The 23,622-nt window shown below is 40.9% G+C and overlaps 1 protein-coding gene across 22 annotated transcripts in view; it reads right to left on the bottom strand.

Moving 5' to 3' along the window:
• Positions 1-7,641, bottom strand: part of PUM2 (pumilio RNA binding family member 2) — a 79,254-nt gene extending 71,613 nt beyond the window's left edge. For 7 of the 22 annotated variants that reach the window (XM_034432176.3, XM_087882347.1, XM_087882350.1 and 4 more), the window contains exon 1: positions 7,188-7,609. In XM_034432176.3, coding sequence (XP_034288067.2) covers positions 7,188-7,481 — 294 coding nt within the window. In that variant the 5' untranslated portion in view covers positions 7,482-7,609. Of the gene's footprint in view, positions 1-6,687; positions 7,080-7,187 lie in introns of those variants that run through there. The other 15 variants (XM_034432172.3, XM_034432174.3, XM_087882348.1 and 12 more) reach the window with 5 other exon arrangements.
• Between the last annotated feature and the right edge of the window lie 15,981 nt (positions 7,642-23,622).

Raw genomic sequence — 23,622 nt, 5'->3', positions numbered from 1 at the left:
TTCACTTAACAACTGGGTTACTAACTTATCAACTGCAGTGATTCACTTAACAACTGAGGCAAGAAAGGTCGTAAAATGGGGCAAAATTCACTTAATGTCTCACTTAACCACATACATTTTGGGCTGAATTGTGGTCGTACGTCAAGGACTACCTGCATTGAATTGTAAATATTCTGTGGCATATTTATTATACAACTAATAAGTACTCCACTTGAAATTGTGTTATTTAACTCATACACATTCTTAAAAAGAGTGCAGTGACAGCAGTGAAATGAAAAGGGAACATTACTTTTATATCATTCAACTATAGTTGTTTGGGAAAAAAATAACATGCAAGACTAAAATGGAAACCCAGATTTGGGACCAGGTCTCTATAAAACTAAAGGGTAAAAACAATAAGATTAAGTTACAATTTATCCAAATTCCTTATCATGAAGATGGTGGGGAAGTAATATTTTAGTTTAAAGTGAAAAACTCATAAATGAAAATCTTTAACAATGGTTTCCATTTATCACTATAACCTTGGTTAAGTGACCCGCTATAACTAGTATGCCTCTCCAGCTATTCTTCTATTCAGAATTAACCTGTCCAAAATAACTTAATGATTCAAATACTATACTAAACAAATAGGCACAGAATCAAATAACACGTGGTACATATAAATCTTGTTAATGTATTTCTATTGTAAAAGTGGTCAGCAACAAGATACCCGCAACTTAACATTAAAAAAGTTATCTACTTTTAAAATGTTGGAAATTGTCTCATAACCTCATAAAATCATCATCCTACAAAAATTTATATGAGTGTACAAGCTTCAGATAAAACAGTTCCAGTTTACAAAATTCTGTCAAAGCTGAATCCTTTCACAGTAGAATGAAAGATGAACCATTTAAAGTGTTCTGTCCTAAGGCATAATGAGAACTTGAAACAAACCTTTGCTCCATCAATTTTTGTCAGAGGTTCACAAAAATATCACTTGGAACTCAGGCTCTCTGCACACTTGATTTTTGGGCTCCTGTGAGATTGTACATGGTTCAATCTGCCTGTCCTCTATTTTAACAATATTCAACGAACTCTTAAAACTCTAGCATAGGCACCATATTATATTCTTCACATTTATGAAATGTGGGAATGGATAAAAATAGCAGAGTTATGCCATAGATAAAATCTATGTTATATTACAGTATTAAAGATAGAATAGAGGTCAAAATACATCCTTAGAATTGTTCTGCCAATAAAAAGCTGAAACATGAATTACAGTACAGGTATTAGCAGTATATCACAGTTATGGTACTATTTCTATTCTCCCAAATTCTTTCATTTCAGTAGGATAACTTCAAATCAATGAATTTGCACAAGGCAAATTCATGAATTCCACAGATATGGAAAAAATGACAGTTACAATAGAAACATACAAAATTCAGTAATTCAAGAATAGAGCAGTCTGAAACATAACAGATCCCCCTCTAGACCAGGCTGTTCTTAAATATAGTTTGTTGATTTCTGAAAGTAAATTGTTTGAACCAGAAGTGACTTGAAGTATCCCAAGGTTTCAGTTGAAGGATTTACTTAAACAATTGCTTCACCTAGAACAGGGGTGTCAAACTGGCAGCCAGCAGGCCAAATGCGTCATGCGCAGGCCACGCCCACCAGATTCACAAATGGGAAAAACATTGCGAAATGTCACATGACAGCAACGTGACACCAGGGGTTTGACACCCATGACCTAGAATAAGCATCCAGAGGAAAGACAGAATATTTCAAAATTTTTGAGTATGTTGTTTTCTTTTATTAATGAGTTTCACACAACCCTATGCCCCAAATAATCAGGAACGGTGTAATACAGCATCCAAGAACAATATATCACCAGTTCATATTAAAACCTGGACATGTAATCCACAATTCAGACAATATACAGATTGTTATTCTGGACTCACAGTCACAAGAGAAAACTCTACTGACAGAACCAATGGAATATACTTTGCAATAGACAAAATCTAAACTCAAAACATACGAAGGAGCTGAATTATTGTTAAGTATTTTGAGGCACTCTCTTCCTAAAATTCTAACCACCAATCTTTACAGTTAGTCCTCTACTTACAACCAAAACTGAGCCCAAAATTTGTTCCTAAACTAGATAGTTGTTAAGTGAGTTTTGCCCCATTTTATGACCTTTCTTGCCACAGATATTAAGTGAATCAATGCAGTTGTTAAGTTAGTAAAACAGTTACGTGAATCTGGTTTCCCCATTGTCTTTGCTTGACGGAAGATTACAAAAGGTGATCATATGACTCTGGGATACTGCAACCGTCATAAATAAGAGACAGTTGCCAATTGCCTGAATTTTAATCATGTGACCATGGGGATGCTGCAATGGTTATAAAGTGTGAAAAATGGTCATAAGTCACTTTTTTCAGTGTTGTTATAACTTTGAACGGTCACTAAATGAACTGTTGTAAATTGAGAGAACTGTTGAGACTGCCTGTATATCCAACCAATAATCTACATTCTCTAATAAAGGATAGGGGATGAGAACAGAATGTTCTGGTCAGGAAGTAAGAAAATCAGAAAAAATAGTGCTGTAAATATTTTTAAAATGCTTTACAGGTAGTCCTCAACTTACAATTCATTTAGTGATTGTTTGAGGTTACTAGCATTAAAAAAGTGACATGTCTGTTTTTCACACTGCAACCGGTGCAGCATTCCCATGGTCATGTGATTTACATTTGGATGCTTGACAACTGACTCACATCTATGACAGTTGCAGTGTCCCAAAGTCATGTGATCCCTTTTGCGACCTTCTGACAAGCAAAATCAACGGGGAAGCCAAATTCATTTAACAACCGGGTTACTAATTTAAAAACTGCAGTGATTCACTTAAGAACGGTGGCAAGTCGTAAAATGGGACAAAACTCACTTAACAAATGTCTCACTTAGCAACATAAATGTTGAGCTCAATTGTGGTCCTAAATTGAGAACTACCTGTAATTATCCCCTATTCTCAAGCCCTTCACCCATGTATGAATATCACCTTTTCTCCGAACAACATACTCATAAGAAGAAATCATTACCCTTCAACTACAAAAGATGCCTTTTAACATAGGTGGACTTTCTGGTGGAAAAAGTAATGTCTTCCACTCTAGTAATTATAGCTGCAGGCTCCAACACTCATTGCCCTTATTTGCCTTGCAGCACCAAAACCAGATCTGTAAGAAACAGACGAATCTATAACTTAACTGCACACCACTATCAACTCTGCAAACAGGAAAACTACAGGTAGTTCTTGACTTACGACACAATTGAGCCCAAAATTTATGTTGCTAAACAAGACTGTTAAGTGAATTTTGCCCCATTTTACGACCCTTCTTGCTACAGTTAAGTGATTCACTGCAGTTAACTTAGTAATGTGGTTGTTAAGTGAATCTAGCTTCCTCATTGATTCTGCTTGTCAGAAGGCCACAAAAGGTGATCACATGACCCTGGGACATTGCAACTGTTATGAATACATGCCAATTGCCAAGCATCCAAATTTTGATGATACTGCAACAGTTGTTAAAGTGTGATAAAAGGTCATAGGTCACTTTTTTCAGTGCTATTTTAACTTCAAATGGCCGCTAAACACATGGTAGTAAATCAAGGACAGCCTTTACAGGATTTAAATTCCATCGATGAATGTTGTTGACTTCATTCACTTCATTTACCCCTAATTTCTTGACCAAAAAATAATCCAGTTCATCCAGGAACCATGCTGAATACTGTTCTTTCCTCAGTTTATATTTTGCTCTTCATAGACCACTCTCCACAGTAATATGATCTAAAGCACACTTAGTTCCATGCAGAATTGAAAGACCCATTCTGTGATTAAGAAATTTCCAGAATGGCTTCTTCTACAACTCATATGGTTATAGCACACATTAGATATTTAGCTTGAGCAACATATGCCTGGCATTTGTATGTCTGTCATGTTCAACCACATGAAACTGTCTCCTGATATTTACAGTATGGCTTTTAATCCATCAGTTATCTTTTGCCTCTGACATCAATGATCCTGATCAAGCAAGATATTAAAAGTTGCTTGTCCATATGCAGTGTTCTTTGCCTGTTCCAAGTCCCCTATATTTCATACTTTTTACTCTTCTGAGCAGGGACATGCATTTTCAATGTAGGAAATCCAATGTAGGAAAGCTATATGAGCCTTCTTCCTTTTATCTGTGCACCATGATTTTAAAAAATCAAAGTTATTAAGTGTATGTATGGTACAAGAAGACAATCTCATGTCCAATATTTTTCTGGACTTTCTGGTAGGTTCAATCTTGGGTGAGTCACAAGCATTGTTATATCACTATGAGGGAAAAAGGACCCCAGTGCCACTAGAACACTATCTCTTTCTAGGTCTTGAATAATATAAACAATGACTGCAAAGATGTGATTAATGTGAGCTATAGGCTGTTGGTTGGGATTTTTAAACATTATGCTTCTCCCCTTAGACTTAGTACACAGAAAATATCACAGCTATTGAAGCTCTGCCATTTTTTTATTCCCATGAGTTGCGTTAAGGAGTGTTTCTTGAAAATAGTTTGTCAACACAGGCTAGAGTGTAAAATTATTGTGAAGGTAGGGTAGCATCTCCCTTCCCAAATCTCCCTTCTGTTCTATCCCCCAAGAAGTTGTTTTCAGTGAGACAAGTCCATAAATTTGATACATAAATAAAATAAAAATAAGAGCCAGAATAGTGCCAGAACAGAATATTTGGGAGGAGGCATGAATTGGACATACATTTTCAAATGCTACTCTACACAGAACTCTATACAGAAAGTAGAGGAGACTGACTCTCAGAATATGTTATTTCTAGATATAAACCACAAAGTGTTTTTGGTTTGTTTTTGTTAATGAATATTCAATTTTACTGGATCGTGAAGAATCTCTGAAGCTATGTTTTTGACAGAGACAAACACTATAGATTTGTGTGTAAACAAACGTATGTTTATATATCCTGTCCCACTGCCTTGTACCTGTAACAATAATCTACATTCTTCAATGAAATGTACAATAACATATACTATTTAAACTAACCATTTTTAAACAATCTGAATTGCATTATTAAATATATAGTGAAAGGGACATCAAAAATTCTGAAAAAAGTTTTTTCCTGCTTGCAACATTAAAACCAAATTTATTGTCGTCTGTACCATACATATCCTACAAAAATATTTACTATTCTAAAGACAAAAAAGGAAAATATTCAGAACTATATTTATCCAAACTTTTAAACAAATGCTTTATTCATACATCACTCAGATTTAAGTTACTTGAATTTAAAATTGCACAGTGAAACACATGCTTATCTGCCTTGCTTAAATCATGACTTTATACTTCACAAATGTATTAGAATATCTTTTTTTAACCAAGCCATAGTTCAAGAACTTTTTTTAAACTGAGTATCTTGTTACACCCTAAAAACCATAGTACACAATTTCCCCACACTATTTCCTGTTTGTTGACCTTTGTTGTATCATTCATAATATCTGGTTGCACTTTCCAGAGATTCTCCCCACAGGCACCAAAACAAACTCTTCTTACACATTTCATTTAACATCAGCTTTTTAAAAAAATATATAAGAATGGCATGTTCAACTACACCAAACACAATTAATATATTATAGCACAACATACTGAACTACAATCACCAGTCAATATTTTAGCCTGATACGTTCTGTGAATCTAACTCATGGAGTCATCTTATGGTACAGAGAATGGAACTAAGTAGATCAAGTCTAAATTAACAGCTAAATTGTCCCTTTGAACCGTCTGTGTTTTCTTCCCAAGAATCATTTATCCTATAAAGAAGCAAGTCCAAAGGAACGTTTATATTTCAAAGTGGCAAACAAACCACATTATCCATTTGCAACTAGGATTACTGCAACAGAGCTTTAAAATACTTTCACAAATTTTCAAGCAGAAGAAAATTCTAATGATTATTGTCTTCCACTTCCAGCACCGTTTCCTTTCCTTGCATTCATTCACCCTTTCTCAGATTAACAAGAGACTTATTATACAATGAAAGCAAGTGTGATCGGTTACCATTTCGATTCCCTGGTAAAAGACCCATGCTCTTGACATTTTAGCAACCCAACGTTAACGCTTGCAGGGGGGGAGGAAACCAACCCCGCGAGTACGCAGAGACAAATCCCGTCCCCGAAAATCAAAGACAGTAAGTACTTTATTCGCGACCGATCCAGGGTATAATATCTTCAGAGACCTCATTCCTCCCTCACAGTCGCTCGATTTCCCACACCCGTAGAATAGGCCCTCAAGTACTCCTTTCTGCAAATGATGTCCGCTCGGTCAAACGCTGCCTTCTCTCCCCCTCCCCTCCGTTTACCCCACACATCCTCCTCAAGATTTGGTGGGGAGGGGAAAACCCCACCGAATGGTTAGAAGAGCTGAAGCGCAGCCTCCCCCCCCCAACGAAAACAACCCCCCGTTCCCTCCCCCAAACGGCCCTTTCATTAAAAAAAAAAGAAAAAAAAGACCCTCCAGCCACTTCCACCATTCCTCCTCCCCCCCCCTCCACACACACCGTTTATACGGCGGTCCGGGGCACCCACCCACCCCCTCTCTCCGACTCCCCCTCGCCCGAAACGCAGCCATAATAACAATGAGAGAGAGAAACGGAAACAAACCCACCCGGTCGAACGTTCCTACCACCACCATACTGGCTCGTTCCAACCACCACACCCACACGGACCGTCTCCTTTCTTCTCTCGGCTGCTGCTGCTGCTGCTGCACCCCCCCCCCCACCTCCCCTTTTACACAAGGCTTCCTCCTCCTCGCTTCGGCCAGCCCGGGCCTGCCTAACAAGGCCTACTACTTCTCCGCAACACAAAGGAGGGAGGGAGGGAAGAAAGAAAGGAAGGAGGTGGGGGGAAAAGGTTGGAAGCGAGGCGAGGCTGCGACGTGCAAAAAAACCACCAGCCAAGGCCCCGGGCAGCTGCAGCAGCCGCTCTTTCCCCGGGAACGAAACAAAAGAACGTGGGTGAACCGCTGTGTGGGGGGAATGGAAAGGCGCGCGCGGTTACTGTTAGGGGTGGGGGGGGGTGTTTACCCTTTTGCTCCTCCCTCGCGCGCTGCCCCTCCGTTCCATCTCCCCCCCCCTTCCTTCTTCTCTGCCACGGCTGGATACTCACGAGCTGGGGTGAGCGGGCAGCGCTGTTTGTTGTAACGGACACGGAAAGGAGGGGGCTCCCTCTTCCTCCCGGAAGACTCTTGCCAACAACGATCCAATTGCCCCCTCCCTGCCACCCTTGCCTTCCTGCCACCGCCCCTCCCCCTCCTCCTCCGCCACCACCACCTCCACCTCTGCCGCCGCCACCGTCGTTGTCAACGGGAAGAAAGCTCACAACATGGCGAGTGAAAGACAGAAAGAGAGGGACGGACATACACGGCGGCGGCGGCGGCGGCAGCTGCCCACTAGTGCGCATGCGCGCCGCCGACCCATCGGCGAACGCCGGCACAAGGGAGGGACGGTGGGATGGCTTGACTTGACAGCGCGCGCGTGCGGACGCGTGCGTCCCGGCGCATTTCTCCGAAGCGTGCGGCGCTCGCTTTGGCGTCCGCTGTCGCGCGTGCGTACGACGGACGGACGCCGGAGGGGGGGGAAGTGGGGAGGGGGGGGCATACACCCAAACAAAGCCCATACCCGTTCAAGCAAAGAGTGCGAGTCGTCATAAGGTAGTAAGAAGACTTCCGGCCCTGGATTGCAGTCTGTTTTAAAGTGGGATGCCACTGCAAGGGAAAGGGCGTGAAAAGTCGAAGCTGCGCAAACGTAAAGGTGCCTTTTAATCGACTGTTCTGACATAATTGGACCTTTTCTCCGAAGAGGCACGCAAAATTGCTACGTTATCTTGAACACCTGCGAAGAGCCACGCTTCATCAGCATCCACAGTCAAGGTCACCCACCCACCCATTTATTCTTGTGGCATGTTCATTTATTTCTCACTCCCATTTTAGAATCGTGGCATCTTACAAATCATGTTCTCGATGCACTTTTCAAAAAAAATGAAAATACAGGAGTAATTCAGAATCAGAATCAAAATAGAGCTGGAAGGGACCTTGGAGGTCTTCTAGTCCAACCCTATATCCGTGATGGCGAACCTATGGCACATGTGCCACAGGTGGCACATGGAGCCATATCTGTGGGCACGCAAGCGTTGCCCTAGCTCAGCTTCAGTGCACATGTGCGCACAGACTAGCTGATTTTGGGGCCTTTTGGTCCCAACGGAAGTTGGGAAATGGGCCGTTTCAGGATGGGGGGGATGAGGAAGGCCGTTTTCACCCTCCCCAGGCTGAAAGAAAGCCTCTGGAGCCTGGGGAGGGCGAAAAAGGGGCCTACCTGGCCCACCGTGCCATCACGTGCCAAAAGCAGTGGGAGTGGTGAGGGTCATGCATGCATGCGCAGGGGGGCGCATTTAATTATGGTTGTGGGCATGCGCGTGCATGATCCCCAATGCTCCCCACACTTTTGGCACGCGATTTCAAAAAGGTTAGCCATCACTGCCCTATATCATTTCAGACATCATTCAGAGGCTATCCAGCCTCTTCTTAAAAACCTCCAGTGATGAAGCACTTACAACTTCTGAAGGCAAACTGTTCCACTGGTTAACTGTTCTCACTGTTAGAAAGTTTCTCTTTAATTCCAGGTTGTTTCTCTCCTTGATTAGTTTTCATCCATTGTTCCTTGTCCTGCCTTTTAGTGCTTTGGAAAATAAATTGGCCCCCTCTTTGTGGCATCCTCTCAAATACTGGAATGCTGCTATCATGTCACCGCTAGTCTTTCTTTTTTCTAGACTAGCCAAACCCAAATCCTGCAATCATTCTTCATATGTTTTAGTCTCCAGGCCTTAGTTGCTCCTCTGCACTTTTTCCAAAGTCTCAATGTCTTTTTTGTAATGTAACCAAAACTGGATGTAGTATTGCAGGTGTGGTTTTACTAAGGCTTTATAAAGCAGTACTAATACTTCACGTGATTTTGATTCTATGCCTCTGTTTATACAACCAAGGATTGTATTAGCTTTTTTGGCTGCTGCTGCACATTCCTAGCTCATGTTTAAGTGACGGTCCACTAAGACTCCAAGGTCCCTCTCACAGTTACTGTTTTTTGAGCCAGGTTTCACCTAATCTGTACTTGTATCTTTGGTTTTTCCTGCCCAGGTATAAAACCTTGCTTTTCTCTACATCAAGGGTGTCAAACTCATGGCTCACGGGCCGGATGAGTCACATGCTGGTCACACCCACCCACATTTTAGCAAAAGGGAAAAAAGTTGACTCTGCGAGTTTGACACCTTCTCTACATTAAATTCCATTTTGTTGGATAGGGCGCATTGTTAAAGTCTGTCAGTCGTTAACTGATTGTGTACTACCACTTATGTCAGGGGTATCAAACTGGCGGCCCGCGGACCGGATGAGTCATGCGCAGCCACGCCCACACCAGCTCCACAAAGGGAAAAGTTCCAAAATGTCACATGACGGCACAGTGACGCCACGAGTTTGACTTATGTATACCCGTGACTTATGTATACAGGTAGTACTTACAGCAGTTCATTTAGTGACTGTTTTAAATTACAACGGTGGTGAAAAAAGTGACTTATCACCATTGTTCACACTTAATAACCATTACAGCACCCTCATGGTCACATGATCAAAATTCAGAAACTTGGTAACTGACTGACATTTATGACAGTTGCAGGATCCCGGGGTCATGTGATCCCTTTTGCGACCTTCTGACAAGCAAAGTCAATGGGAAAGTCAGGTTCATTTAACCGCATTACTAACTTAACGACTTGGTGATTCATTTAACAACTGTGACAAGAAAAGCCATAAAATGCGTCAAAATTCAGTTAACAACTGTCTCACTTAAGCAATAGAAATTTTGGGTTCAATAATGGTTGTAAATTGAGGACTACCAATACCTTCTCCAGGATGATCTTGCCCTTCAGGACTTCCAACAATGCAACCATTGTTGCTGTAATGAAATCCATCCACCTTGTTACTGGTCATCCTCTTCTTTTGCACTTTTTTTAGCATTCCACACTTCTCAAAAGACCTAGGTTCTTCCATGAGGTATACAGAATATGATAATTTGAGCCTGGTCATTCGTTCCTCAGGTGAAAACTCTGGGTTGATTTGTTCAATGATCCATTTGTTTGTTTCCTTGGTATCCATGGTATTTTCATCATCTCCAACAACAAAGTTGTTGGCAATAATTTTTTTGTCCTGCTTCTTCAAAGTCTAATTTTCACTTCCAAGGAAAATGACTATGCACAATTCTCATCTTTGTGTAGACATGTCATGATACCTGAATACTTTTTTCCAAGGCCTTCATCGCTGCTTTACCAAGTGCTAGTCTGTGGTGCATTTTAAAAATTTTGCTTCCTTATGATTATGTGACATGAGTATAATAATAATTATTAGTATTGATTAATAACTAATGGTAATTATTGATGATTATTATTATAATAATGATTTGACAAAATTTCCATCTGTAAGTTGCAAAAGTGAGTTGCTTGGAGCCACACATGTACTATGCCAATACATTACAACATCCTAGATTTTGGGGGAAAACTCAATGTGCATGAAAGCCAATACCAGCTAAAGAACTGGTAGCTGTGATCTCATGTTGTGAACAGATAATAATAATTATATTTTACATTTTTAATTTTATATTTATTATAATAATTTTATAATGCGGTGTAATATAAATATGTAATATATTTTATTATGTAACAATGATTATATGTTATATGCATAATAATAAACATAATAAATGGAATAAGAAGTCAGTTTGGTCTACTGGTTAAGGTACCAATCTAGAAAAAGAAGACTGCGGGTTCTAGTCCTGCCTTAGACAAAAAAGCAAATCATTCTCAGGCCAACCCAACTCACAGGGTTGTTGTGGGGAAAATAAGGAGAAGGAAGGAGTATTAGATATGTTTGTCATTATATAAAATAATAAAGAAAGGATAATAGTAAGGTATACTCTTAGAGACCATAAAAATAGATTTTCTCCAGGAGGATCCTTCAGATCTTTTAAAAGATCTTGATGACAGTGGTCCTCTTCTTCTCTTTTCTTCCTATAGACCAGGGGTCAGCAACCTGTGGCTCTGGAGCTGCATGTGGCTCTTTCACCCCTCTGCTGGGGCTCCCTGCCACTCAAAATATGTGTCACAACTGCCAATGTGCGACACCCGCTGGCATGCGATTTATTGAACTTTTCAACCCCTGGTAGGCCAACCATGGATAAATCAAAGAAAAGAAAAGTTTCAGAAGAAAACAGAACATTTAATTCAACTACATATGCTAGTTTTGTGGCCGCTCAAGAAATAGTCAGACACGGGAAGGGTGTTGTGGCTTCCGGTGTTTTCTTTTCTGTGGGAAATGGGTCCAAATGGCTCTTTGAGTGTTTAAGGTTGCAGAACCCTGCTATAGACTGTTATATATTTTGTCTATAGCAGGGGTGTCAAACTCAAGGCCCGGGGGCCAGATCCAGCCCGCGGGGTGCTTAGATCTGGCCAGCTGCTCTGGAAACATCGAAAGACCAGCCTGCAGTGCTTCTGCCAGCAAAAACAGAGCTTGGGAGGGCCACGCGACAGCCACCTGCAGTAGTCTGCCAGCAAAAATGGAGCTTGGGAGCTCTTTTTTCGGCTGCGATGGCCTCCTCAGGAAGGCCGTGCGCCGCCTTCCCGAGCTCCCTTTTCACTGGCAGACTGCTGCGGGAGGCCATAACAGCCAAAAATTGAGCTCAAGACTGTGGGGTCCTGATGCCCTGGGAGCTTGAGGGCCAGGCTGGGTGCTTGCCCTCTGTTGTCTAGAGCTCTGGACAGCCTGCACCGCCATCCAGGGTCCTCCACGTGGTCTGAGAGGGACAGGGAGGCTCCTCTGGAGGACAAGGGTTTGGCGCTCTCCCTGGTCTCGCCTTCCTTCACTGGAGACAGTGGATTCCCCCAGCCCCGCCCAGGCCACCACAGATGCCCCCAACGTGAGTGATGTCGAGCTGGCCACGTCCACCGTGACCATGCCCACCCCGGCTACGCCCACCCTGGCCCCTGAGGTCAAACACAACCCTTATGCGGCCCTCAATGAAATCAACTTTGCACCCCTGGTCTACAGAGTTAAGTCTTTGTATTTGTGTTGACATCCTCCTGTGTCATATTAAACATTACCATTAATTAATGAATTTCCATTAATTACCTGGCTAGTTAATTGTAAACTGTTTTGCGATTTTTAAAAAAACTAGAAGTAGCATAGAATTTTTTAAAATAAAATGGCTAGCAGCTTTTGGAGGGATACAGGAACTGCACCTCAAAAATTGGGAGACAAAGTGCCCTATGTCAAAAATTATCTTGGTCACAGCCAACATGATAACTTATTTTTGTTTGCTTGGTGAAGTTATAGAGTTGCCATATGAAGCTCCCCTCAGTAACAATTTTTGGAAGGTGTGACAACCAAATTGTAATGTTTACAGCGGTAGGAAAAACAGTTTATAAGTATTGCATTTTATTAGTTTAAAATCAAAATAAAGGAAAGGAGGGAAAGGAAAGGAGGAAGGAAGGAAGGAAATTTGGTTGGTTGGTTGGTTGTCTCCCATTACTCTCCTGGTTATGCCCCAAAAAACATTCAAAAGCCCAGCTGTGCAGATCAGCTGTAGAGGAATTACTTTCAATTTATTCACAAGCAGAACCAAAGTTGTCAGGGCATTGCATGCCAGTGTGAGTCCAGTGTTATGTCTAGTCTGTGCATTATTATGCAATTTTACACTGTAAATATAACAGCTAATTCTTTCCAGTCTAAACATGAATAATTATGTAGCAGAAGTGGCAAGATATGCAACACAAATAATAATATATTTTCCAGACCAACAATCTTCCCACCTCATAAAAAAAAAAAAAGAATGTTTGCATCTTAAAACCAACTCTCTCTGTCAAGCTGGTTTTTGCAGCAGTTATTTTGAGCATGTAATAAATACTTGAATCTTCATATGTCTGTGCTGTAAGAGCTACTTTGAACAAGCTAAAGGAATGTCCATAATGAGGCTTTTAAAAAAAAATTGGCAATAATTGCTTTAGCATCTTTTGGATGAGATTATCTTATTAACCACCGGAATCATAATTGGCTTTATTTCACTATTATAGGTATAAGACTCAGACCCTTACCTTATATGTCATTATTGGTGCAAAAGCATTCAAAATTTTCTTTAATTACAAGTTACGCTCTTTACAGGAATGTTATTTTCTTAAATGTTATCGTTTACTAGTTTGAACAGTTGCAACTAGTAGCTATGGACCTGCTTACTGCAAAGGGATCTAAGAAGTTAGGTTATGAGCAGGGGTGAAATGCTCCCGGTTCGGATCGGCTTGGGCAAGTAGGTAGCGATGGCGGCGGGCAGTTCGGAGAACCGGTAGCAAAAATCCCTGCCCCCGCCCCCCATGCCCAGCTGAGCCGCGTGATCATCAGAGCCTTTTTTTTCTTTTAAATGGCTCTGACCAGCCAAGCTCTGACATCCCAGCTGAGTTGCCTGCTAATCAGGCAACTCAGCTTGGATCGTCAGAACCATGTAAAAGAAAAAAAGATCCATGCATCAGCAAGCAACTGAATCTCTCCTGCCTGCAATCAAGCTCATCGGTGAGCAGCTCTTTCTGCCTTCCTGCCTTCCTGCCTAGACTTGTGGACTTCAACTCCCAGCAAAGCTGGCTGAGGAATTCTGGGAGTTGAAGTCCACAAGTCTTAAAGTTGCCAAGGTTGGAGACCCCTGTTCTATTGGGTAAGTTTTTTTCCCCTTTGGGAGCTTTAAAAAAAAATAGTTAATTGGGGGTTTTTTTAGTTGTTCTTTTTTTAGACCTAGCCATTTAAAGTTTAGGAAGTTTTAAATTTAGCTGCTTTTATATAAAAATAAAATAAAATAAAATAATATTTGTGCAGCTTTCTGAGATTTAGTGTGTTTCTGTAGTGTTTCACTCTAGCTACACAAAAACACAAAATCTCACAAAGCTGTATGTGGAATTTTGTGTGTGTAAAGTGTGAAAGTTGTTTTTTTGGGCTTTTTGTGATTGTGTGAGGTTCCTGCTTGTTGCGGGGCCATTTTGAGTCTAGCACAGCTGCTTTTACATTGTGGGTGAGCCTGTTGTGTTGTGTTGTGTTTTGTAGGTTAAAAAAGGGCAAAGAAGTGACATTGACTTGACCACGTCCACCCAGTCACCTTACCACCAAGCCCCGCCCACTAATTAAGCCACACCCACAGAACTGGTAGCAAAACATTTTAGATTTCACTCCTGGTTATGAGAGTAGCAATAGCAATAGCACTTAGACTTATATACCGCTTCATGGTGCTTTACAACTCTCTCTAAGCGGTTTACAGAGTCAGCATATTGCCCCCAACAATTTGGGTTCTCATTTTACCAACCTCAGAAGGATGGAAGGCTGAATCAACCTTGAACCTGGTGAGATTCGAACTGCCAATCTGCTGGCAGCAGGCAGTCAGCAGAAGTAGCCTGAAGTACTACATTCTAACCACTGTGCCACAATGGTTCATCGCCATGAAACAACACCATTGGACATTACATTAAAAAAATGAAATAATAAGGACCCACTCAATGTTCTGCAGATGGACAGGGTAACCAAAATGTTGGGAAGCATGGATTCTTTTCCCAGAATACAAGTAGTCCTCGACTTAAAATAGTTCGTTTAGAGACTGTTTAAAGTTACAACAGCACTGGGAAAAGGGATTTATTTTTCACACTTAATGATCCTTGCAGTATCCCTATGGTCACATGATTAAATTTTGGATGCTTGGCAACTAACTCATATTTATGACAGTCGGAATGTACCAGGGTCCTATGATCCCATGTTGCAACCGCCTGACACACAAAAGTCAATGGGGAAGCCAGATTCACTTAACAACCGTGTTACTAACTTAATAACTGCAATGATTCATTTAACAACTGTGGCAAGAAAGATCATAAAACGGGGCAAAATTCACTTAACCAATGTCTCAACAACGGAAATTTTGGGCTCAATTGTGGTCGTAAGTCGAGGGCTACCTGTACAGTTAAAATGCAGTCCTTTTATCTTTGAGTCAGGAAAAAATAGTACATTTGTTGTCTCCACTATCAACTTCTAGCCTACCACTGATGGAAAAACCTGAGTTTAATTCTTCCATTTTTTTGTTGTTGTTGTTGTTAACGTATTGCTTGTAATGCTTCATCCATCATTACACGTTTCCGCTTTTTGAATAGCTTCTAGCTACAGGTATTCCTCATTTGTGTAGTGACCATTCAAAGGTATGAGAGTTGAAAGAACAGTTTGCGATCAGTCCTTGCATTTTCAGCCATCTGTGCCCCATAGTCATGATTTATTTATTTATTTTATTTATTTTATTTTTGAATTTGTATACCGCCCTTCTCCCTGAGGACTCAGGGCGGTGAACAGCCAAATAAAAACATCAAATACAAATATTAAAATACAGTTAAAAAATATATATAAATTTGGCCCCATTAGTTAAAACAATAAACCAAACAATTAAAAACACTTAAAAAGAATTAGGCCAGCCCGGCTTGTTGGAAAAGGAAGGTTTTAAGGGCACGGCGGAAGGCACTGAGGTCATGGATTCTCCTTATCTCAGGGGGCAACTGATTCCAGAGGGTGGGAGCCCCCACAGAGAAGGCCCTCCCCCTGGGGGTCACCAGCCTGCATTGTTTGGCTGATGGCACCCCGAGGAGGCCCTCTCTGTGGGAGCGCACGGGTCGATGGGAGGTCGTCGGTGGCAGCAGGCGGTCTCGGAGATAGCTAGGCCCTATGCCATGGAGCGCTTTAAAGGTGATAACCAACACCTTGAAGCGCACCCGGAAGACCACTGGGAGCCAGTGCAGCTTGCGCAGGAGCGGTGTTACATGGGAGCGCCATGCTGCTCCCGTCACTACCCGCGCTGCTGCGTTCTGGACCAGTTGGAGCCTCCGGGTGCTCTTCAAGGGGAGCCCCATGTAGAGAGCGTTACAGTAATCAAGGCGAGAGGTCACGAGGAATGAATTGCCATTCATTCAACTGGTACACATTCCCAACCATTGCAGCGGTGGGTTCCTCCCGATTTGGCCCAGTTCGGTCGAGCCAGTAGCGGTGACGATATGACATCACCGAACCGGTTCTCTTTGTTCGGGAGCTGGGCCCTCCTGCCCGCCCCCGTGTTATTCTTACCTTTTATTTGGCCCCACCCCCAATCTATTCGCTGCCTCACAAGTGCCAGCTGATCGGCTAGAAGGAAAAAAAACTGTTTAAACTCTTGCCACGGGGCTTCAAAGGGCCGCCCTACAGCTGATCAGGGTTAAAAGGCAGTGTAGTGGTAGACCAGTGCGCTCAAAAAACAAATGGGTAGACCGGTTCCTCCAAAAATAAATGGGTAGACCGGTGCCTCCAAAAACAAATGGGTAGACCGGAACGCTCCAAGAACAAATGGGTAGACTGGTACAGCTCTGCAAGCAGTTAAAAGCCTGGTAGACCAGTATCTCTGCTAAATCCTAAAGAATTGTCACATGACCATTAAACCACGCCTACAAAATAAGCCACACCCACAGAACCAGTAGTAAAAAATTTTAGAACCCACCCCTGCTCCTGTGATCACCTGATTGCCATTTGTGAGCTTGCCAACTGGCTTCCAACAAGCAGAATTAATGAGAACACAGAAATGAAACTGCCAGTTGTAGTCACATGATGTCTCACTTAACGACCATGGTGATTCACTTAATGATGGAAACAGAAGGGATGATGTATATAAGTCTGATGCGGTCAGGCAATTTTTTTTGCTTAGCAATCGCAGTGCTTAGCAACCGAATTGCCAGTCCCAATGATGTTTGGCAAGTGAGGATTGTATGTACAGACCCCTCTGATACTGAGGCTGTCACACACCCATGAGTTGTTGGGTGTTGATTCAGATAGCAAGGAGTCAATCCATGACCTTGGGAGAGTGCCAAGCCATAAATCATACCACAAACTAAAGAGAGCTGAACAGCAGAGATCACCCTGCCTCTTCAAGAGAATGGAAGGTATGAATTCCTTTAATTATGTGAAGTTAAAATCTCTAGTTGTATGAGAAAACACTCCAGTCTCCTTCCTGTGCCTGAAACAATTCCCTGCCTGACTGGTTTCCTTTTGGTTTCTTATAAGTTGCACTCTGAATTAACTTGCAGTTGACTTTTCCACCAGTTATTAGAAATGTCTCTATAAAGAACAAAAATAACCAGGACAGACGGGAAATTCTGCAGAATTAGATACTGAAGGTGCATTACAAACAATCCCCACAAGAAAGAAAATCAGGAGAAATCAGGAGAGATTAGTATGCAGAATTGTTAAATACTCAAGAAAAAAGGGGCACCTATGAGAAATGGAAAGAGAAAAAAAAATTGTAACTAAATACAAGAAAGTCTCTAATAACCACTGCAAGTCATTAGAAAACAATGTTTTTGAGTACTCCTGGAGGACTGGCGAGGTCTCAGAAGAATGAAGGAAAAGAATATCCCCACCTTCAAAGGGGGATTAAGAAGGACCAAGACAATGCAGATCTGCAAATTTAATATATCTATTGAACGGATGACGGGGTAGCATATTTGTAAGCATTTGGTGGGCATACTTCAATTAGTAACATATGGCAAACTAACCATACCTCCTTGTTTGAGTCACTAAAGTATTAGATCAGGCAACTGCCATCAGCTTTGTGTATTTGTCAAGCCTTTCATAAAGTGCCTCATGATAACATCCTTCATAAAATAGTAAAACATGGGCTAGATAGACTTAGGTAGACTCACATTTGGCAGAATGACAGTATCCAAAGGGCTCCTTATAGCAGGGGTGTCAAACTCACGTCCTCACGGTGGCATCACATGACGTATCAGGACTTTTTCCCCTTCGCTAAACTGGGCGTGGCCAGCACATGATGCATCCGGCCCAGGGGGGTTGACAGCCCTGCCTTAGAGGCTCCATTTCAAAATGGAGGGAAGTATCAAATGGACTGCCTAAGAGCTCCCTGGGTCCTGGCTCTTCAACATTTTTATCAATGAGTTGGATGAGGGACCCTTTATAAAGTTTAGAGGGGTGACTAATACTTAAGAAGAAAGAGGAAATATTGAGAAAGAATTGAGCCGTGGGTCAGATGATTGGGTACAAATAAGCTTTCTGCATCTGGATGGGGAAAACGTAAGGCACAGATATTAAACTTGGGGGAGACTTGGCTTGACAGTAGTTCATCTGGTTGTCTCTAAAGCACAGGTTAAACATGAGCCAGCAATGTGAAACAACTGATAAAAAAGCAAATGCCATCTTGTGGTATGTTAACAGGAACATGGAGTCCAGATCACATGAAACAATTGTTCCATCTGCCTCTGCCGTGGTCATACCCCTTTGAAATAGTATGTCCTATTCCTGGGCACCAAAAGGGCATGACAAACTGGAGGAAGTTCAGAGGACTGCAACCAAGGAGAAACCTGGAAACCAAGCCTAACAAGGAACATATGAGGTATGTTTGGTCTCCTGAAAAGACAACCAGGTAGAAATATAATGGCAATATTTAAATATCTGGAAGATTATCATATAAGAGTAGCAGACTTAGTCTCTATTGTCCCACATGGTACGATCAGATCAGTTAAAACTGCAGAAGGAAGGTCAAGCTGCTTCCTGACTATGGGAACCATCAGCAAAAGAGGCTCCCATATGACAGAATGAGTTCTGTTTTACTAAAAGTTTCAATCAGGCTGGATTCTTATCAGCCAGTGATACTCTTGTGAATCCTGCACCCCTAGCCCAAAGGGTTGGACTAAATGTTCTCTATGGGTTGTTCCAGCTCTCAGATTCTACTGCTCTTATTTTTGTCTTGCATCTGTTGAAAGATTTACAACTGAGCAGTCGAAGCTCATGAAATCAACTGCTTTTGCTTCTTGTTTGCCCTAATTCTAAGGCTTATGTAGCACATTAATACTGCAGAAGAACTCTACTTTAGGAAGCAGGTGACTGCAGTAACTGGAAGATCTGATTTATAAACATTTGTAATCACCATATGTGCACCAAGGAACATTTTCTTTTAATGTAAATACTACCTGGGCTATCCATGGTGCAAATTTCACATCTTTATTAATAAACCCTTCATTTTTATTTTTTGGCAAGCGAATAAAGACGGTGTACTTTTATTTACTGATTCCATACTGACTCCTGGAGAAGCTTTGTAGCAACGTCAAAAGATGGATTCTGTGGTTCAGGCTGTAGTCATGAATTTTTCATCATTGATACCACATACTAGCTTGTCCCTTGCATCTCTGTCAGAGTTATGTTCTAATTATAGTTCCGAGAGGTCTGGCTCATACTTGTATATGTCTTCCAAGGCATTATTTGTAAATTCAGTTTGAAATACTTCTACTGTTTCTTTCTGGCATTAATACAGTAGGCTCCTCATTAAGCTTTGCCATATGTAGAAACCTCTGTAATCCTAGAAATGCTTTAATGTTGAACTGTGTTCCCTCCCCACCCCCAACCTTGGGCAGTTAAGTGGTGACTAGGCATTTCATAGGCTCCCTCCCAGCATGCTGGTATCGAAGGAACTGTGGAAGAATTCCATGTATGGCTACCATTATTTAGGAGTGCCATTACTGAGCTTGATTACAAATGTAAGCGTTCCTTTCTTCCTGGTTTGCAAAGATTATGTGGAAGTAGAGAAGGAAAAAGTAAAAACTTTCAGAGCAGAAATTTCTGTCACTGCTGTTTATACATATCACTATACTTTCTCTAAGTAGAAAAGTTATTGCAGATGTAGAGAAGCCTTCCTAATCTGACACCACCAGGTGTTTTGGTCCATAACCCCAACACCACCTGGTATTGGCAGGCTGTACTAGTTGGCAAGAATGAATGCGCTAGTGCATCATTTATAGAGGAAATCAGTCTGTGGAGAATGGCAATTCAGATGAAGACAGAAAGTAAACACAACTAATAATAATAATTTTATTGTCATTGTATGTGTATACACAGTATATATCCATATAACGAAATTCACTTAACACCCAAAGACCAGGTCCAACACACATAACAATCCCCAAACACACCCCCACCCACCACAAATTCCCCACCCCTAAACCATCCAAACATTGACACAACAGACCAAGTAATGCTGTCCAACAGCTCACTGATGGTGGCCCTTTAGTTCATTGTTGAGTGCAATTATAGCTCTGGGATAAAAACTATTCAGAAAACGTGTGGTCTGAGTTGTTCTGTATCTTCTGCCAGAAGGCAACAGTCCAAAAAGATTGTAAGCCGGATGGGAAGAGTCTCTGAGAATGTTATGCAACTTCCTCAAACAGTATTAGCAAGTTTCATTTATGTGAAGCCTCTTGGAGAAATCATCTCTTAATTTGGGATGAGATATCAGTACTTTGATGGTACTCTGACATACCTCTCCAACACATGCCGAGCAGTGATGCAGGAGAAGTCTTGACCTGGTACTTTTAAGGATTGGCCTGTGGAGAAGCAAGATGAAGTTCCAAGAAGACTGAGTTGCTATTTTGCCCAGAATCCAACTAGCTCTCTCTTGGCTCCAGTGATGGCTTTGGATGGCAATACAAAAATAAAGTAAAAGTAAGTAAATACATAAATGTAAATGAAATGAAATATAATAGGTCTCATTGTGAATTCATGTAGAATGGATAGAGTGAAAAGCAAAAGCTCATTAAAAGAGTTAAGGCTAATAGAGGGCGATTCTCAAATCTTCCTCACAATCCTGTAAAAAAATTAGAATAAAGAGCAATTATATAATGTGCTCTGTGATCTTTAGAGCAAGAGTGGAGTTAAAGAACTATTTAATATAAGCATAAACCATATTTCTGATAGATACATACACAAAATGGACCTGCAACAGCGTGTTGTTGGAGTTCCTCACTGGCCCTCTCAGCCATTCAAAGATATTTAGTTAAGTTTCCCATGATGACAGCATCTAGCATCCCTGACTGGCTTTGAAAAATGCCAAACAGCATTTAATACTTGAATTGGAGACCACTGTGCCGAACAGAGAGGAAGTAAAGACAAAACACCCTGGAAACAATCAAACCACACTTCTATAGAAATGCCAAGAAAACAACAGGGGTGTGTCCATGGCATTACCAGGGATCAAGCTTGACTCAAGTTTCACTGCCCATTTTTCCAGTGTTCATCTCCTGCATCCATATTTTCTTAGTCATTAGTCAACTGAAGTCTTCACTGAGCTGTTTTTTTACTAGATCGTCCATCTTGGGTTGTTTAGTTTTGATTTGTTTCCTTAATTTTTTACTTCTGTAAAATATGGCAGTTCTACATGTCTTCTAATGATAGATCTCATTGTACAAAGATTTTATAATTTTGTGGTACAGTTCTTCATTGGTACAATTCTTCTCCTTTGAACAAGAAGTTTTCCATGACTGCCTTCATCAGCTATAAAAAAAAAGCATTTAACAACTTCTTGCCTTTTGTGATAATTCAAATCAGCTGTTTAAGGTAGCTGTCTTTCTCTGCCCAATGTTAAAATATTATCCTTTGTGGTTTATGCTCCATCTCTGTAAAGTACTAAGCCTGCAGAGCATATGGAAGCAGTCTCTGAGTGCTATGTGCAACCTGCAGGCATTTCATAAAATAAAGCTTTTACTATTTAAAGACCAGTAGATGGCAATAAGGGTTCGTTTCAAAAAAGAAGTTAGATGTAGAAATCCAGTTCCAGAAACACTACAGAATGTACCCATCTGGTTTCCAGAATTAGCTGTACTAGAAGTGGGAGTTACTCTCCTGCCTGTGTTTCTGTTGTGCCTTTATTAAGAATCACTAAAGGTCAGATGCCACCTACTGTCTTCATTAAAGAGTTCTTCATGGGATATATCCATTCCCTTCTAAAGTATAGCTGCATAGCTCATCTTACTTCTACTCTGTATCAAGAAGACAGGACTGCTCATAATTATCCCTAAAAATGGCATTGATATATACGTATATACCAATCTCCCTTTCTTAGATACCTTTATATTAAGGCTTCATGATCTTTTTGTTTGTTTACATTATTTATTTTTCTTATTGCTGATTACTGGAGTCTTGTGACCCTTTACAGAAAAATGCTAAGTCTAAAGTATCTTGTCTGGTTTATTAAACTTTAATCTTGTAATTCAGTTTGTCATGTAAAGTCAACAATTGTGACTTATTGAATAAACCGTGGCTAAGCAAATCATGACTTAGTAGTATAATAATAACCCAGTTAATATATCTACTGATTGCCTTTTCTATGTCCAGTAGTTCCAGCTTTTAACAAGGACAAAATTATACATTCATTTGTTCAAGTACAAGGCAATTTATTTCAGAATATACAGCAATCTATTCAGTGAAGAACAAAATAGAAAAGAGGGCAGGCACTGAATGTTATTGACCTCTACCATAACTTGGGGAATATTTCAAGTACCCATATGAAACAAAAATAACTTATTGTGTTAAACCAACACTTTTCAGAAAATTCTTTTATCAAGAGTATGGTGCTTGCTAGCTAATACATTTTAGGTAGAAGTTGCCAATATAGTGGTCTTGATAAAACAATTTTCTGAAATAAGTAGGGCTTCTGTGCAGTAATGAACAAGAACACTGAATGGCAAGTCTATATAAGCAGCTGGAGATTTGTTTCAATTTTATTTGTTTTAAAAAGGAATTCAACATATTCAGAAAGAAAATCTGTACCCATGTAGATTGGCCATGACAAGTGGGCGCTGCTACAGAATGTTGCAAGTGCTTCTTAGCTCTGATAGGGTTGATAAACCAACAAAGGAGAATATTTGTTGCTGAAATATGGGCTCCCTGTTGCTCTCTGAGCTTGGTTGTTTTCTTGCAGACTTTTCGTTACCCAAACTAGGCAACATCACCAGTGCTCACTTGTTGGTAAACTTCAGCCAAACTGGCAAAAAAAGACTTGAAATCCAATTTGGGCCTAGAAATTAGGCCAGGCAAAAAGAACACATACTGTATTTTCATAGCCAAATATAGAGAAATGCATGTAAGTGTGTAGAGTGCATGATGAAACAGCTGGGGCAAACCTATAGCCGAGGAATATTATTTCAGCAGGGCTAATCCCCCTCAAATAACACAAGTCAGGATTTAGCCAGTCCTCATACCAATTTTTTTCTCAAGTAAATGACAACTGAGGGTTTACTGATGTATAGTTCAGTATAAGAGGATTAGTATGAACCTTCCATATCCATAGTTTCTCTCTGATGAATCTTCCATTTTATTTTCAGGACTTCCAGAACAGTAGACAAGCCCTGGGCAAACTATCAGCCCTGGGCAAACTATAGTTTGCCCAGGGCTGGTCTACTGTTCTGGAAGTCCTGAAAATAAAATGGAAGATTCATCAGAGAGAAACTATGGATATGGAAGGTTCATACTGGATGCAGCTTTAATGGAGAAAGGAGATAATCCCAGCAGTCTCTTTTAGCCAACTGACTAGAAATATATTCTTCATCTTCCATGCTTAGAAGTGAGAACCATTGTTATATAGTTCAGTGGCACTGCCCATACTGTTTGTAGCCAAACAAGGTAAGATCCATA

The sequence above is a fragment of the Pantherophis guttatus genome, chromosome 1 (assembly GCF_059756535.1).
Source record: "Pantherophis guttatus breed Tessera chromosome 1, ASM5975653v1, whole genome shotgun sequence".
Taxonomy (NCBI): Eukaryota; Metazoa; Chordata; class Lepidosauria; order Squamata; family Colubridae; genus Pantherophis; species Pantherophis guttatus.
Note: the sequence above shows the minus strand (reverse complement) of the source record. Positions and strands in the feature narration are given on the sequence as shown.